Genomic DNA, 18,448 nt, shown 5'->3' on the forward strand with positions numbered 1-18,448 from the left:
AATTTGAAGTCACATAAGGTCGAAAGGGTTTGGAGTTTTAACAGATAGTCAACACGCCTTCACGAAGGGAAAATCTTACGTGCTTTGTAAATATTGATGCCTGTACAGATTAAGTTAAAGGTGTACACTTGATGTACCTGGACCTTCAAAACGTATTTGAAAAGGTGTCACAAAAGGCTTGTAAAGAAATTTTCTTTTAGGAGTATGAGTGGGAACTAATTGAATGGGAGAAAGTGGAAGCACCGCAAATTAATCATAAGTGAGATGCTGCAAGAGCTCCGTCTGAGGATCACTGATTTTTGATTTATAGCAATGGTATAAATCAAAGAAGAGGGAGTGAGTTACTTAAATGTACTATTAATTTGCACGAATGATTTAGATTATGTAGTGAGCGGGATAAATAAATGGTAGGTTGGATTTAATAATAATAAATGTAAGTTAATACAGGGTGTTCGGAAAGTCTCTGTGTGGTTTTGGATGACTTGAAAGCAGCGATAACAGCATTCATTGCGTCTATTTCAAGCCAGCAACTGAGAGCGGTGTTTAGAAACAACAGAAGGATCCAAGCCTGTATTGATGCTAAGGGGGATCACTTTCAACATTGTTTATAATTGTCATATTTACCTCCTGAATTCTATATTGAAACATGTCTATTAATAAGAATATAAGTGCACAGTGACTTTCCAAACACCCTGTACACGTATGTTATTTGAATTATAAGTATAATTTGGATGGGAATAACCTAGGTATCATCAAAGAACAGTATTTTAGTAAAATGATTGGTCGGTCTCTTAAGTCATCCAAGCTCTTAGCAGTGGTAAGGCAAATACGATTTTAGGTTGTATCTACAGAAATATTGAATACAAGTCTAAAGAGGTTATAACTTTATTGCGCTAGTCACTCGTTAGGCCACATTTAGAATATTGTCAGTCTTGAGCTCATTTCCTTAGGAAATACATAGTTTGAAAGGGTTCAGAGAAGCTTTATTGAAGTGGTACCTCGGAGGTAAGGGTTGTCATGAGAAATTAAGATCGTTAACATCAATTTTTATTTTGAAAAATAAGTGTGAGGGGATCTGACTAGGGCACACTAGTATATATTTAAACAAGGTAAAAGCCATCGACGGCTAATACTATTTTATTTGTAAAATAGTGATTGGTTTATGAAAAGGGGCTGTATTTGGATGTTGTGGAGGCAGTAACTGTGAGCGAGTTTTAAATAAAATTTGATTGATACGAGTGATAACGTTATTTTTAGTAGTTTTAGCTTGATTAAGACGATGGACAAAGATTCCTTGTTGTCCCTAAACATTAATTTTAATTACTGCAATTTATTAACTTTAAAAGAGGATACTACGTTTGAAACTGTCACTTCAGTGAAATTGGTTGAAACAAACCGTTTGGTTGGATGTTTCAGTTATGACGTAACAACAAGAAATCAAACTTTTACTTTTAGATATTCCCAGAACTCGTGATTCGATCATTACATTGATATTGTTATAAAGGGAAACATCGTATAGTATTGTAAAGACCTGATGACCTAAAGAAGGGATGAACTATCCCTATCTCAATAGTGCTGCTACCTGTCTGATGTTTCTTTCCGTTACTTCTTAACTAAAAGTACGATTGCTTATAAATCTTCAATGCTATAGTTTTCATTGGCCGTCTGTTGCACATGGCAACTAACGCATTTATTTCCCAATGTGCATTGAAGTTTTCGTAAACCTATCACAGTAAAATAGGGGAATCTTAATTAAAAGTAAGACATATAGGTAAGTAAAGCGGTGTATTTACTGTAGAAAAAGACATCTTCAACTTTAAATAATGAATTAACATAATATACAACAAACATCCCTGTAATTTTCAGTATTTTTTATTCAATAAATACAAAAAAAATACAGTAATGAAAAAAATAACTCTCACTAAGCCTTTTGCCCAGTATCCAACAGCTGAATTGTTTTTGGATGTTGGGCAACAACAACAAATTACTTGGCGCATAAATTTTTATAATGCAGATATTTTCTACAGTTCAATAATTTTAATTTGTTACAACAAACTGGTCAACCAGGAAAGTTTAAGAACCACAGGGAAGTTGGTCATACGTCATAGAGAAACCTCTGTTTAATGTACCAGCTATTTCTTCACCATCGGTAGACATTTGTAGAAGAAAGGGCGTAGCAGAACCTGTTTGAAAAAACAACATACGTCTCATTAGTTTGAAAAATTCATGATCTGTTATAGATTCCTACTCTATAAAACTAAACAAGACTTGCTTACTTTTGCACTGGAAATCAGACGCACTTTACGTCAAAATAATTGGTGAAAAAATAATTACAGTTCGTTTAATAAAAGTTATTTTTAATTATATTACAAATGAAAACCCATTTTACCAATCTGAGAGTCCTCCGGTGAGTCACTTTTAAGTTTACGGATTTACAAGACTATAATCTGGAGTTTGATTCCCCGCAGAGGATAAAGCGTAAATCCTTGAAATACGCACACACAACATAAGGCTTAAGTGGACGCATGAATGTGTCAAGACCATTTTCTCTAGTGAACTTCTGACAATTCGTTCTACTTACTATTGTTTGTCCACTAATTGTTAAACGAGATAGTGTTATTTCATTACGTAATTATTAAAAACATTTAATATTATTTTAGAAATCTTGTATTTAAAGAAAGCCGGCCCGGCATTGCCAAGCGTGTTAAGGCGTGCGACTCGTAATCTGAGGGTCGTGGGTTCGCATCCCCGTCGCGCCAAACATGCTCGATCTTTCAGCCGTGGGGGCGTTATAATGTGACGGTCAATCCCACTATTCGTTGGTAAAAGAGTAGCCCAAGAGTTGGCGGTGGGTGGTGATGACTAGCTGCCTTCCCTCTAGTCTTACACTGCTAAATTAGGGACGGCTAGCGCAGATAGCCCTTGAGTAGCTTTGCGCGAAATTAAAAAAAAAACACATAAAGAAAGCCTGTTGTAATAGAAACTGTAAATTTTCTGCGGGTTTTTGTTAAATACAATATTATTTTATTATTTCAGTTTGTTAACTTTATAAGTTCAGATACCATGAGACTTACTAGTCAGAGGGACATTTTCTGTTGCATCTAGTTGTGTGTTGAGGCGGGTTCCACAAAATCGATCATGCATGACGGTTCCACCCACAGCTGAGGATTCTAAGATTAAAACATAGTCTCCTTGGCAAAACGGGCCTTGTTTTGCTTTTCCCTCGTTCACGTTTCTGGACAGTTCGAAGGTTTCGGCTGTCCATCGTATACTACAATATCCTGTTTCTTGTCGAACGCAAACTGCATAGTTCTGATTGGCTAAGTGGCGAGAAATGTCACTTGCTGGACCGTCGAAGTTAAAACTGGACGAGCGTCCAGTGACCCCTGTGTGATACTGTAGGCAACCATTAGGAGCTGAAAATTTAAAATTTCCTCTACAGACAATACAGGTTTCAAACATGGATCAACTTGGATAACAGAAGAGAACAACTAGATACCTTCCAAATTAATCTGTTTTAGGCCTAACTACGTTGATAAGTAATATTTTAACCTAATTTATCCATTGTTTTATTCTGAGAAGTAGAAAAAGAACCATTTTAGTCTACCTAGAACAGGATAGCACCAGATGTCTGATAGTGACATTTTAACAAATACTCAATAAATTGTGAAGACTTATTAATAAGTAACCATGAAGGATGAGGTTCACTTTTCAGTAGCGTTTGGATATAGATTTTTCATTTTCTTGTTACTTTGTTCATCATAATTATACGCACTTTTCCTGTTATAAAGGAGTTTCATCGTTCACATGACACCTTTTAACAATATTACCCATAAAGTCTTTAGCAGTTATTATTTGGGACACACTGTTGAAGTTTTATAAGAAAAAAAATACGTACCACGAAGAGGGCTTTCGTTCTTAATGTATGTTACACGGATGTTCCATAAACGTTGATTTTCTGCTACACTTGTCATAAAGATTAATGGGATTTCGTCTATTTCAGGAAAATCTATATACACTAGTAAAACCAAGAAGAGTTATATAAATCCAATTCTTGTAATAAATAAACACATATATATCATCAATACTTTCTTATCAAGGTCAGCTAATGTGAGGTCGTAGAACAAATCACAAGAAAACAAAAATTATGATGGTACAAAAGCGTTGACTTCGCCATCAGTTGGCTACTCTTGCTATTATCAATGTTTTCGGCCGTAACCTTAATAGCATTCCATGAAACTCGGTCAGCTTAGGAAATTTCAGTTGTATTAATTGCAAAGCTTTAGTTTTTGTCATTATGCATAGAACTACATGATTTATCACTGTGCCACTAGATGAGGCGCAATCACAAAACTACTAAGGCTATTTGCCACCGTGCCCAATTTTTAACTACTGCCCAGATGTCAGTGTGGAGTATATTTTGTGGCATTTGATAGATTTGCAATTTTAGAACTCTATTACACCCTCAACCTGTATCCAAGAGTAGATAAAAGATTAAAAAAAAAACAAATCCATAATGCAATCGTGCTGCTTGCGTCTGTAACAATTTCTTATTTATTGTAGGAAAATGGATGTAATTATACATAATTCACTGTTGCTCTGATCACTTTTCTTCATACATTGAACTTTAATGACGTACAAACTTTATTATAAACCGTTAAGTTTAAGTGGTCTCTGTTGTTAATTAGTTAATTCGTAATAAAATAAGTTCTTTAAGCCTTACCCACTAGGCCTACAATTAAATCCACCGTGATTCTTGGTTAAAACAAAACTAAGGCACTTAAATCTACTATATTGCTTGCAAATATTAAATCGTATTACTTGTCCTGTGTTCTTACCACAGATTGTATGTACATTACATATGCCAGGGACGATAGCATCTGTCCAATGAGGAAGTAATAAACCTATCTATACTTACTGTGTTGTCCGGTGTTGACGCCACAGATTATAGGAATATTAGGGAATCCGAGTACGACAAACTGGTCTTTCTTACAGACAGTCAAAGTAGGCTGTTGCAGAACAAACTCTACGAAGTCCAACCGGACCTGAACAATGTCCGGACTAGGTCGTTTGATTCTTACATCACACCGTCCGCTATCAAGGAAGCTGTTTGGATAGTTCGGACTGACGATGATGGAATTTTTGCGGTTCACTTCCCCTCCACAGGTGACTTCAACTAAGAGCAGTTTTAAGTTCAAATGTTTTTATTTTAATTAAAAATAAACTTTTCACGGAAACATTCTTATCACAAAGTATCTTTTAGCCGTGTATAAACAGCTTTATCTTGTACAAGACTGGTAGTTTTATAGAAATGAGATAGTTCACATAACCTTTATAGAAGCAAATATTAAACGTATATTTAAAAAATCAAAATAAAGGAGAAATTTTATCAACGTTATTGAAAATGTCGAAAAGAAACGTTTTCCATTTAGCGTGACAATGAAAGTGCATGTTACTTAATAGCTCTAATTATTGCTTTAACTTCAATAAACCTAAAACAAATGCAATTCTGGCAACGCTTTCCTTCAGAGTTTTGCCACTGATTTAAACCGTCAGAAGCCAGTGAAGGATTACTGATGAGACACTTGAGAAAACCTAACCGTAATAAGTGTCTATACAATGAAAAACCTTATTATTTTAATTCGTAAACGTATAATATTTGTTATGAACTGTATTTTCTACATCATGGAACATTTTGTCTTAAACATAACACATTTGCAAACCAACGTAGGCCTAAAAATGTAAAATAAATTTTATTAACGGAAAGGTAAGAGAAAAATAAGTGCATTATACCATGTTTTAGTTTATATACCATGACTTTCTAATCATTTATGTTGATAATACAAAATTTTAAAAAAATTGTTTCTTCTATCGAAACGTGTATTGGCGAATTTCTCCGAATACAAGAAAAATAGAGAAACCTAAAACGTAGCTGCTGAAAGAGATGCTAGGTGTCGTAATTGTAAATATAATATTTTATTTTAGCTTTTAATTCAACAAGGATAAAATATAGTTACTTACAAACACAACATGTTTCAAACCCGAGGGAGCAGGACCCAGAAGCTTTTCCACCCTCCTTTTCACATGTTTTAGATCTCATACAAACTCCCTTCCGTAAATCATCTGCTACACATTGTCGATAACCGTCATTATCGGCGATTTCTAACAAGCCCAATAGTGAATATAATCCAGCTGTTTAATTAAAAAACCAGACGAGAATAATTATTTCACAACTGAACACCTTTCTAAATATGTTGCAATTGTTTTAAAATCACCACACACAAATATCAAACTAACACAGCGCATAATATTAAAGTTAATTAAAAATCTATTTATCAGGTCATCCCACAAGTAATGCCCGAAAATTTAATACAGAAAATGCATCATTATTTCTTTCTTTGTAGAAGGCTTTAATGACTAAAATATGTAGTAGGACGTGTATAAAAATGTTTAGACAAATAAAAGAAACTAACCCAACTCCACTTTTTCAGATCATTAATCAAAGAGATGGATGTGTCTGAGGAGCACATTTGCCATATAATGCTTTATGAGTTTAAAAAAGGCAATAGTGCAGCAGAAACTACACAAAACATTCAAGGTGTTTATGGTGCAGAGTCTCTCAATGAAAGAAAATGTTGAAGGTGGTTTCAGAAGTTCAGATCAGGTGACTACAGCTTAAGTGATGCACCACGTTCAGGTTGTTCTGTTGAGTTTAATGATGACTTGTTGCTGTTGGCTGCACTTGATGAAGATTGTGCTGTAACAGTGAAGAACTAGCATAGAAGCTAAATTCAACCCATTCAATAGTTTACCGTCATCTGCAACAGCTTGGAAAGGTGTCAAAACTTTAAAAATGTATCCCCCATGATCTGAGAGAAGTCAACCTTAGAGCAAGAGTGGACATTTGCAGTTCTTCGCACTCTCGTGAATGTAACTCACCTCCTTTGGATAAGTTTGTGACTGGAGATGAAAAATGGATTTTTTTTTTCCAAAATGTTAAACGCTGCAGACAATGACTCAGTGCAAAATGGACCTCCACCTAGGAAAGTATTGTTAAGCGTTTGGTGGGATATTGTTGGTATGATTCACTTTGAGTTGCTGCCACTCGATGTAACGATTATATCATACGTCTATTGTCAACAATTAGAGCGCTTGAATGTTGCGCTGAAAGAATAAAAGGTCTGCTTTGATCAGTTGTAAAAGTGTTGTGTTACACCAGGATGCACACCTCCATACAGCAAGGATCACATCTGCAAAGATTGAAGAGCTAACTGAGAAAAACTTCCACATCCTCCTTATTGTCCAGATCTTGCCCCATGTGATTATCATATATTCCGAAGTTTGCAAAATTATCTTGATGAAAAAGAACTTGGAACACATGAAGATGTCAAAACTACCCGCTCTACATAATTTTGTCTCCAAACCCAAGAATTTTATAGAAGTAACATTCAGAAGCTTGTGAATCGTTGACAGGAAGTAATTGATAATAATTGAACATACATTATTGATTAAAAACATTTAAAGCGTTTGAAATCCTTTCTCTCTTTCTGAACCTGAAATCAGACATTACTTATGGGATGACCTGATATAAATTAAAAACATTTACTGTAAATTTCGTAAAATACAATGTACGACATTCTTTACGGTGGTCTTAACGTTATCTAAGATTTTGTTTATAGTAGTCTGTTAACATGTTACTGATACTATGTACGCTATTGTTGACAATAAAGTGCTAAGATGTTAACTACACTATACGGTTTTAAGGTTGACTTACGTTTTCGCTCTACCTTCTTTTTCCCTTGGATTCCCGAGGTTGCCAGGAAAAGCACCAGAAATTGAATAATGCAAGATTTTCTCATCTTGGTCCTGTTAAAATGTTACATGTTATGAATCATATATGTTCAACATATGATCATTAATCATATTTATACATAAGATCACAGGACAATCATATTTTGTAACAGTATTATAGGTTAAGTAATAACATTATGAACATGCATCTTCAAATTTTTTCAGAGAAAATGTGCATTAGAAAAATTCCACGACACAACTGTATCAGTTAGATAATAAAAAAATAAAATAAAAACGAGTTAATGGTAAAGAGACATTAGTATGATGCCATTGTTAATGATTTTCTCTTAAAATAACCTAAAGTATATTTGTGCATAGCCGTTTCTTAATCTAGTTAAGCAGAGGGAGGCAGCTAGTTAGCATCACCGCTAGTTTTTTGGCTACTCTTATCTGGCACGAATAACTGTGTCCGACTGTCGCTCTTATAACGCACTCACAGTCTCAAGGTGCGTAGTTTTGTTTTAGCGGTAAAGGTACTCATAGCCACACCCACGAACATCCATTTAAAGGACGAGACTGGATTAAAGCTTTTACAAAACTGAACAGCTAGTAATTTGATTTAATAACGAGATTTCGATAAACTATCATTCTTATTTGTTTATAAATTAGCATGAATAGAGAATTGTTTAGGCTTTCATTTGTTGTGAAACGCAATGCTGCACAATGGATTAGCTATTTGTGCTGTGCTCACCACTGGTATTGTAATTCAGTTCCTGGTGTTATTAGTCCACAGACTTAGCGCTTTGCCACTGGGAGGACACTTGTTTATAACCCTTAAATTATAATAGTTATTAGTCATTAAACATTACTCTTTGTTTACAAGTTACTTGTATACTAGAGAATAATCGAACTAGCGATCGAAACGTCATACCTGCTATAAATAATAATCTTACTGTAGAAGTTATAATGTATAATAATCAGTAGATGAAGTGAAGCGAAACTATTACGTCTTATGAATTTTTCACTTTAACAATCAGAAATATTTCTATTGTTAAGACTCACAAAGTAACTATTATCAAAACAACTGTCAACCAATCATAGATAAGCATTAAGATTGTTCACATAAAACAAAGTTTAATAATTAAAGCAACATATGACCTGTGGAAAATATTATTACTGCTCAAGGTCTATAAAATTAATTGTATTGAAACTACTAAAAGGAGAGCAGAACAATTCGTAGAACCAGAGCTTAATTCCATTGTATTAGAAGTGTACCTGATAGTGATATCATGCTCGCGTGGTGAGAATATATATATATAAAGGAAAAAAAAAAAAAAAGGAAAAAAAAAAAGAAGCGAAACGTGAAAGGTTTGGTCTGGTTTGAATTTCGCGCAAAGCTACACGAGGGCTATCTGCGCTAGCCGTCCTTAATTTAGAAAGAAAAAGAAGAAAAAGAAAAATAGATAATAAAAAATAATAAAGATAAATTTACCTAGATTTCGGTTTAATAGTATCTTTAGGCAAGCAAGTAGTGGTGGTGGAAAAACTGACAACAAGCACCGATGCGGTCCTTCCGGAATGGTTCAAGCAGTTAGCTTTTATATTGTTAGAATCCGGAAGTTACCCATGACCCTCGAATGACCTCACAAGATGTGTCCAGTTAGTCTAGCCTATCTAATCAGATTATAATGGCATAAAGATAAATAATAGCAAAATATTCCAAGTTTATAGACTCATTATTAGAGTTTTCTTGTTTATGGATCAGGGTAAAATAACAAATAAATGTAAACATAATTAAGTAGCGATCTCTACATATTTCATGCTTAAGTTGATAATTAATTTTTCAAAAAACAAACAAACAATATTGTGACAAGTAACACAAATACATGTCCTAAATTTTCTGTCTAATAGTTATATTTGTGACCGTAGCTTACATTTATTTTTATCTACTTTTCATATTATTTTCAAAATAAATCAGTTGCAGATATGATATGGATTTTTTTAAATTTAGGTTTTCGTCGTTCTTCTGTCTTTACTATAAACCTTATACCTATTCTATTACTGTTTTAATATTTTTATCACCAACTTCTTTGCAATATTTGTTATTTGCTGAGTGTTTATTTATTTATTGTTTAAACATATCTGGGTGTTGTATTTAATTATTTTTTTAGATTCATTAATTTATTATCATTGTTTTAAACTAATTTATAAATGGATATCAGCGCTACGGTTCCAACAGATGGTGTATCAATTAATGAGCAAACGATAGTTTAAAGAACAAGTTTTTACACATTTGGAGATGGATTATTTAAACTGTTTAAAAGTGTTAATAAAGCGAGGTCAGTTCATTGTTTTCATGGTAAATTTTGCTTATTTTTTTCGTTTTAAGCATAAAGTCAACAAATGGGCCAATTTTGGTATTATAATCCCTAACTCTTACCAGATCTGGGGAGCTTTCATTAATAACGAAGTACAATATGATCATTTAGCCCACAAATTACCAACTTTTTTATATAATTCTATGCGAGTTGATCCTCATATTGCTTTGTCATCAGTACTTTTATGATTTTTTTTTTGCCTGTGAACATCGCCTAGTGTAAAGAACTGGTTAAAAAAAACTATTGTGAAATCATTCATCATGCACAACACATAGTGAACCGAACAACCATTAGTGGAATTAACTGCAATATTTACGTTAATTATATTATTACTAAATTTTGTGCGTGATTAGATCCCAACGAATCTAGTAACCTTGCCAACAAAGTCATACACCTGCGTAGAATTTGGTGTCTAATAACAGGTTTAGGTCTCTTAGTATTCTTCTAAATGTTTTTATACTTAAAATAAACCAGATCAAATAAACTGGTAAGTGACTTTGTTTTTTTAGATCTGAGTTTACTTTATTTTTCCATTTTTCGTTTAATCGTAATGAATAAACGATTAGGAAAAAACAAACTCGATAGGGTCGGTAATATTAGGATTAGCAAATAATTTGAAAATATGGTTATGAGTGTTTCGTGAAAAGTTAAATGACGTACCTTACAGTAATATATGTGTGGGGGATTCAACAAAGGCGATTGTTAGTTTAAAAACTCATATTTGTGTCATCTATTTAAGGACCAAATATATTTAATCAACAGGATACCGTAGTGCAATCAAATGCAAGGTCACCGATTATTACTTTTTACTTTAAAAAATCCATGAGCTCCCTTGCAATCCCTGAATCGCTGTAAAAATGTGCATTCTATATCTTAATTTAATTTCTAATGGAATACAAATCGTCAATCTTATTACGAAACTAACACTGGGGTTATTTGTTATTTTGAATTAAACACAAAGCTACACAATAGGCTATCTGTGCTCTGCCCACGACGGGTATCAAAACCCGGTTTTGAGCGTTGTAAGTCCGCAGACATAACGCTGAGCCAATGGGGGGAAACACTGAGGTAAAATAAAATCAGTTGATCGTCTGTTTTTCGATTTTTTGCGGGAGGTAGGGCGCTAATCTTAACCACCAATTCTTTATTACTAAGCTTTCAATAAGTATGTATAGTAATAGTTCACTAAGTGTATTTTAATCAAATATTATAAGGTTAAAAAACAAAATATATTTGATTATTAATTATACTTTAACTAATTTTATCTATTAATTATAATATGTCTGGCTTTACAATAAAAGTCACAGAATCTTTCTTGTTTGTGTGTCGATGTTTATATTTTCATTTCATAAATTCAACTGAATTCTTGAAGCATCTTGCTGCCAAACTTTCTTAGGTCATTCAAAAGCCAGACGATTTACCTGGTAGGTCAAAGAACTTTTAACGATGGTCAAGCGGTCAGTGGCCTGGTAGTGACCACCAAGGTTCACAGACAGGTTGTTTTTCGGTAGTTAGCATTTCCGTTCGAAACAGAAAACGTGTTTTTAATCTTTGTAAATATCAAATACTTCTGTGTTTCCTCAGTTCAAAAGTTGTTTTATAGCAAACATTTCTATTTTTGTATACAAAAAAAAAGAAGAAAAATGTGTGTCGTTTGTTTTTGCTTCCAGGTAGCCTGTCAAAATAAGTATATTATTATTATATTTCTTCTTTCGTTACAAAGTTGCCAGCGATCAACTGCTGAACTCAATACCTTAAAAAAGTTTGTTTTTGAATTTCGCGCAAAGCTACACGAGGGCTAGCCGTCCCTAATTTAGCAGTTTAAGACTAGAGGAAAGACAGCTAGTCATTACCACCCACCGCCAACTCTTGGGCTACTTTTTTACCAACGAATACTGAGATTGATCGTCACATAATAACGCCCCCACGGCTGAAAGGGGAAGCATGTTTGGTGTGACGGGGATTCGAACTCACGACCCTCATATTACGAGTTGAGTGCCTTAACCACCTGTTCATGCAGGGCAGTTTGTTTTTTAATTTCGTTCAATCCTACTCGAGGGCTATCTGTGCTAGCCCTCCCTAATTTAGCAGTGTAAGACTAGAGGAAAGACATTTAGTCATCACTACCCACTGTCAACTCTTGGGCTACTCTTTTACCAATGAATACAGGTAGATATTTTGATGACAATACTGTTTTTTTCAGGTACTTAATAACTTATTCACAGAAAAATGTATCAACTGAAAATATTTTACTGTAAGAAAATTAATTGTTGTAAGTATGTTTGATTATTACCTTAATTTTGTGCTTTAGCACGGATTTTATTGTGTTTGATTAACTGCTGAAATGTATCTTATGTGTATTTTACTATCAAGGCTTATTTATGATTTTACTGTGTTCGATTAGCTGTTAACAATTGAAACCCGCTGCTTATTAAAGTTTTAAACTAGTGCCAATAGAATAATTAACATGGAATGTAGTACAAAAACTTTTTACTACATGGATAAATTTACTTGAAATTCTTAACATTGTCTATCTTTATATTTTAATTATTAGTTCTTTAAAAATATTCACGAAATATAAGAAATTATTTCACATGATGAACGAATACCTGAAAGACAGGAACATTTGATCTATAAATTCGAAATTAATAAAAACAATGAGGCTAAACGCGAGAATTTACACACACGATGAACCTACTCAGTCAGTCTTTATATGATCGTACAAAATGATTCGTCCAACGGCTGACGTCATAGTTGGATCAGCGGCAAATTCACGAACATAAAATGTTGAAATCTAGGGTTCGAATTCCCGCAGCAGACAAAAGCACAGATAGTTCAATGTGTGGCTTTGCAATAAAAACAAACCCACCTAAATTATTTCAAATTTCCAATTATTTTAATTACTGAGAAATGATTGAAAGTAAGCTAAGTTTGATATTTTACATATGACATATCTACATTCTTCAAAATAACATGAATTGATGAATTAAAGACGTTAAAGAAAGTCCCCGAAAACATTAAAATTGTATTATGATTAAACTGAGTTTTTTTCGTTTGTCTATTTTATATAAATAATTATAGTTTGTTCTGAAAATGAAATATCACGCTCTAAAAATATAAACCAAGTTTGGTTTGTTTTGAAAGACTTTATTATATGAAGAAATGCTTTAAATATCATTAAATTTGAGCAACGTTGTAATTCACAGGAAACTCAATTTCGTTGTTAATGTTTGAATAGTAAAAATTTGGTGGATGTACAACTCTATAAACAATTAATGCCATCCGCTTAATGCTGAACATGCAGACAAAATCCTGGGTAATTATTATTGTACTGAACGTCTAGAAAAACATAATCTCTAGTAATAATACGCTATTTTTGTGTCCTGTGAATACATGCACACCTTACTACCAAAATGAACATGCACTTCTTTTCAACGGATGTAAATATCCTTTGACACATTTTTTTATAAACTGAGAGCTTATTGAGGTTTTAAAATGTGGCTAATGTTGGGTTCGTAGAATAGTATAGTAAGATTTATTTATTGATAGAATTAAGTATGGCAAATTTTAGTCCTAACTAGACTAAAGCGAAAGCATACACAAGTTACAGTTTCTCTCTCTGTCAAATATAAGGTGTAGTTAATAAAGGCCTAAAATAAGTGGATTTGAAGATTTCAATGTTTTCAATTGTATTATTCTAGAAATAGTGTATTTAAAGTACTAATGCAATTCATATACTAATTTGACCACAAATGTTTTGAGGGTCCCTTCTAGTACATTCATAAATGCACACTACTTAAATTATGTATGAATTAGTGACATCTGTCAGCTACTTTTAATTTTGATACAAGTAATTCAGTTTGTACTTAAAACTAAACCAACTTGTGGGATAAAACAATATGTCTTAAGTACTACTGGTACTAGTCGTTCGTAATTCTGGTGTGATAAGACAACTTGTCACTTCCACCTGCTGCCAACTATTTACTAACAAAAACTAGAATTAACTGTAAAATTATAATGCTCTCAAGGCTGAAAAGGTAAGTATATTCGGTGAAAAGATTTGAACTTGCAACCTGTAATTTGAGAGTTTTAACCACCAGGCCATGCTAGAGCCCTGAACGATTGAAGATGGTTATAATCTTAACGTGAAATTTAAAACTAATTAGTGAGAAAGTATGAGACAAGCTGTATAAGAAAACTTTGAACGAGAGAAACTTGTTCATTGAAAGGATTATGAGTACATGAAGAAAAGATTACATCTTAACTGAAGCTTTTATTATCCTTCAGTCGTAAAGCTAGTTACCATGTTGATAGATTACATATAAAGCTCACTTATAAATGGATTCATAAGGTAAAAAATGTAGTCTAGTGACGAAGGACACAACCCCATAAATAACAAGTAATGATACATTTGTTAAATATTTGGGAACTCACGCTTCCATCAACTACAGTAAATATAAAACAATAATTACAACTAGCAATATGAATTCAAGGCTGTAGGATCAAGGACTCAATGTTGGTGGGATTGTACATTCAAGGTTGGTGGGATTGTAGACACTAGATTAGTGGGATTGTACACTCAAGGTTGGTGGGATTGTGGGCACAAGGTTGATGAGATTGTGGACTCAAGGTTGGTGGGATTGTGAACTCGATGGTGGGATTGTGGACTCTAGGTTGGTGGGATTGTAGGCTCAAGGTTGGTGGGATTGTGGACTAAAGGTTGGTGGAACTGTGGATTAGGTTGGTGGGATTGTAGATTCTAGATTGATGGGATTGTACACTCAAGGTTGGTGGGATTGAAAGCTCGATGGTGGGATTGTGGGCTATAGGTTGGTGGGATTGTAGGCTTAAGGTTGGTGGGATTGTGGGCAAGGAAGTTCTTGAGTTTCTTCAAGAAAAGCAAAATAATTGGAAGTTAGAACATTTAGTGAGAACTTGTTTATATAAATCATTAAGGTAAACAGAGCTGTAAGGGAAAATGAGTCCACCATAATAAAGACCACGTGAAACGTCTAGTGCAGAGGTTCCCAAACTTTTAAGACGTGCGTAGTTTCACATCAGAAAGAAAAAATATTCCGGAGCCTTAATAAAAAAACAAACAAACAAACACACTACAAATAGAAACAATCGGTCATCAGCACCAGATAAAGTTTACTCCAAGATTTTAGAATATAAATTTATTTAAAATATTATTGTTCAAAAATTTCTGCTTCCAAAAATACAGTGTATTATTTATTAGTGGCTCGGATTGGCTTGCTTTTGTTCACAAAGTAGTTTAATTTTTGGAGTTATGATTATCTGTAAGCGCAGATCATCTTCAATATTTAGCCTGTTTGTAAATTTGGTCTTTGTAGCTGTATACAACGAAAATGTTTGCTCACAGGTATGTTGTTGGAAAACGCATCAAAACTTTCAAAACTCCGGTACTTATTTTATGGCCATTTGAATCCAAAATTGTGTAATTTCTTCCTATTGAAATTTCTATAAGCTGTTATTTCTCTTACAGAGACAAATCGTTGGTATTTGCAGAGTCAACAAAGGGATTTTGAATCCACAGTAATTTTTCTAAATGAGGAGGGAAGTATTTCCCAATAGTTGTACATAAATCAGACATGTGCTGCAAAACTGAAACTTTTGCATCTTCATTTAAGGAAATTTCACTCATAAGTAAAAAAAAACAACTGATATTTTCGAAGCAATCAATTTCTTCCATAAGTATACATTCACCCCAAACTTTTATCTTACGTTGAAGAGCTTCCATTTTACTCTGAGCTTTGAAGTACGTTACCCTGATACCCTGTATTGTAGCATTCACTTCATTTAGACAGGCATATAGTCAGAAAGGTAAGTCACTTTGTGTACCCAGCATTTGTCTCTTAATTTGTATGGAAGTTCAAAATGGTATTCAAATGAAAGAAATCTATCTTTATATGCAGTTTGTAAAACCGAGCAAGCACTTTTCCTCGAGAAAGCCATCGGACTTCAGTATGAAGCAGCAAATTTTTATGCAAACTTCCCATATCATCACAGAAGAAACTGAAGATCCTCACATTCAATGGTCTTGATTTTATAAAATCAACTATATTTATGACATCACCCATTACCTCTTTTAAGTCTTCTGGCACTTGTTTTATTGCAAGTGCATGATGATGAAGACAGCGGTGGATACTCTCTATGTCCAATTTTTTCTTTTTATGCGTGCTACTGTGTCTGAAAATTCTCCAACCATAGCTGCAGCCCCATCAGTCCAAATACTTGAACAAATCTGTCATTGGATCTCATGTTCTTCCATAAATAAATCGATCAGTAAATATTTCTTCTCCTGTTGTTTGAGTAGGCAAAGGTTTGCAAATTAGCATATTTTCTTCAAAACTAGCTTCGTGAATATAGCGAACAAACACAAGCAAAATCGCATAACTTGCGACATCTGTTGATTCATCCATCTGAAGCGAAAAAGTTGGACTCACTTTTACTCGCCTTATTAACTCTGTTAAGCAATTTGCCGACATAGCTTTTATTTTTCGAGAAACAATGTTGTCAGAAAGAGGCACAGAGTTAATGTTTTTAAGAAATTTCTCATCAGTTGTGCACTTTACCAAATCTTTTGCGCACGGTTTTATCAAATCTTCTGCAACTGTGTGAGCTTCACCTGCTTTTGCAATACGGTGACTAACACGATATGAAGCAATAAGAGCACCTTTGTTGTCCTGATGGACAAACAAACGAAATGTAACTTTACTTGCATTTAATTGCAAATACCATCTTTTGAAATTCTCGGAAGTTGAATTTTTTTATTGGAAGTGTTTGGTTTCTAGATGTCGTTTTAACTGCTGGATGCAAACTAGTTACTCAACACTGTTCCACATTCAACACACAACACACTAGGTCTGTCTTCATTACCTGTCCATGTAAAACCATATTCAATAAAACTTTCATCATTATTTTCTTTCTTGTTTCAGTACTTCTTGCATCATTCTGTATTGACGTGCTTGCACACAACGATAACACCGATGAATTCGTGTTAGGCCTAGGTCTAAGAAGATTTTTACTCGTATCAGGTTTATTACTGATATTCAGCCACTTATCCATTATAAGGGTGAGAACTAATTATTAATTTGTCTAAAAACATATTCTTATATCTTTGGCACTTCAAAAATATTTTCACGGACACAAAATAGCTTCTTAATGGAAACTCGTTCAAGAACTTTAGTTATCATCATACCGTGTTGCCATAACGAATGGCCCGGCATGGCCAAGCGTGTTAAGGCGTGCGACTTGTAATCTGAGGGTCGCGAGTTCACATTCCCGTCGCGCCAAACATGCTCGCCCTTTCAGCCGTGTGGGCGTTATAAAGATCAACCAATCCCACTATTCGTTGGTAAAAGAGTAGCCCAAGAGTTGGCGGTGGTTGGTGATGACTAGCTGCCTTCCCTCTAGTCTTACACTGCTAAATTAGGAACGGCTAGCACAGATAGCCCTCGAGTAGCTTTGTGCGAAATTAAAAAAAACAAACAAACAAGCATATAACGAAGTCAGAAATAAAGATTTGTGGAAAAAAGGCTACTAGAATATATTTTCCTAAAGGAAAATGGTAGCCTATTACTCTTACATTTTTTAAACAGAAATATTAAAAGTTAAATAACAAAATATTAAGCCAGATCTGACGTGCGTCTAAATCTCGAACGAAATGAAACATGACGTTATGCGGGCATATGACGTCATAAAGCTCATTGGTTCCAAGTTTTTCTAATTAAACTTCAATAAATTTATCGTAACCTAACAAATGCCAGTAATAATTGTCATAAATGTAATTATACTTCATATGAATATACTTTGAAATTAAAAGAACTGATACTGTATCTAATTAAACTACAATAAATTTATCCTAACCTAACAATTGCCAATTATAATTGTCATAAATATAATTATACTTCGTATGAATATACTTTGAAATTAAAAGAATTGATACTGCATCGAATTGCATCACAATGTTTTAAATTTGGAAAAGTTTTAGCTGTAACGTCATGTTTTATTTTGTTCGAAATTAAGCCGCTAATTCAGATCTGGCTTTCAGAAGATAATTGGCATCACTATCCATGGTTGACCGACGTTTCATACGAAAATTACTCAGCTGTCTTGCATCTTCAATGATGCATGCGATCTTGAGATGGTGCCATATCTACTAGCAACCAGTGGTGCTACGGTCTAAGTTAATTGAGATTGTACTAACACTTTCACCGCGAGAACTTCCCGTAAGCTAAATAAAATCGTCTGGCGTT

General features: G+C 33.9%; 1 protein-coding gene across 1 annotated transcript; it reads right to left on the reverse strand.

Annotated features, from left to right (window-relative positions):
- Positions 1-2,073: 2,073 nt before the first annotated feature.
- Positions 2,074-10,276, reverse strand: LOC143251747 (uncharacterized). Its single transcript, XM_076502991.1, has 7 exons — positions 10,232-10,276; positions 7,788-7,866; positions 6,022-6,192; positions 4,919-5,176; positions 3,899-4,018; positions 3,075-3,416; positions 2,074-2,183 (listed from the first exon to the last, which is right to left on the reverse strand). The coding sequence occupies exons 1-7, from the start codon at positions 10,274-10,276 to the stop codon at positions 2,074-2,076; spliced, it is 1,125 nt and encodes a 374-aa protein (XP_076359106.1).
- Between the last annotated feature and the right edge of the window lie 8,172 nt (positions 10,277-18,448).

Source organism: Tachypleus tridentatus, chromosome 6, assembly GCF_004210375.1.
Source record: "Tachypleus tridentatus isolate NWPU-2018 chromosome 6, ASM421037v1, whole genome shotgun sequence".
Lineage (NCBI taxonomy): Eukaryota > Metazoa > Arthropoda > Merostomata > Xiphosura > Limulidae > Tachypleus > Tachypleus tridentatus.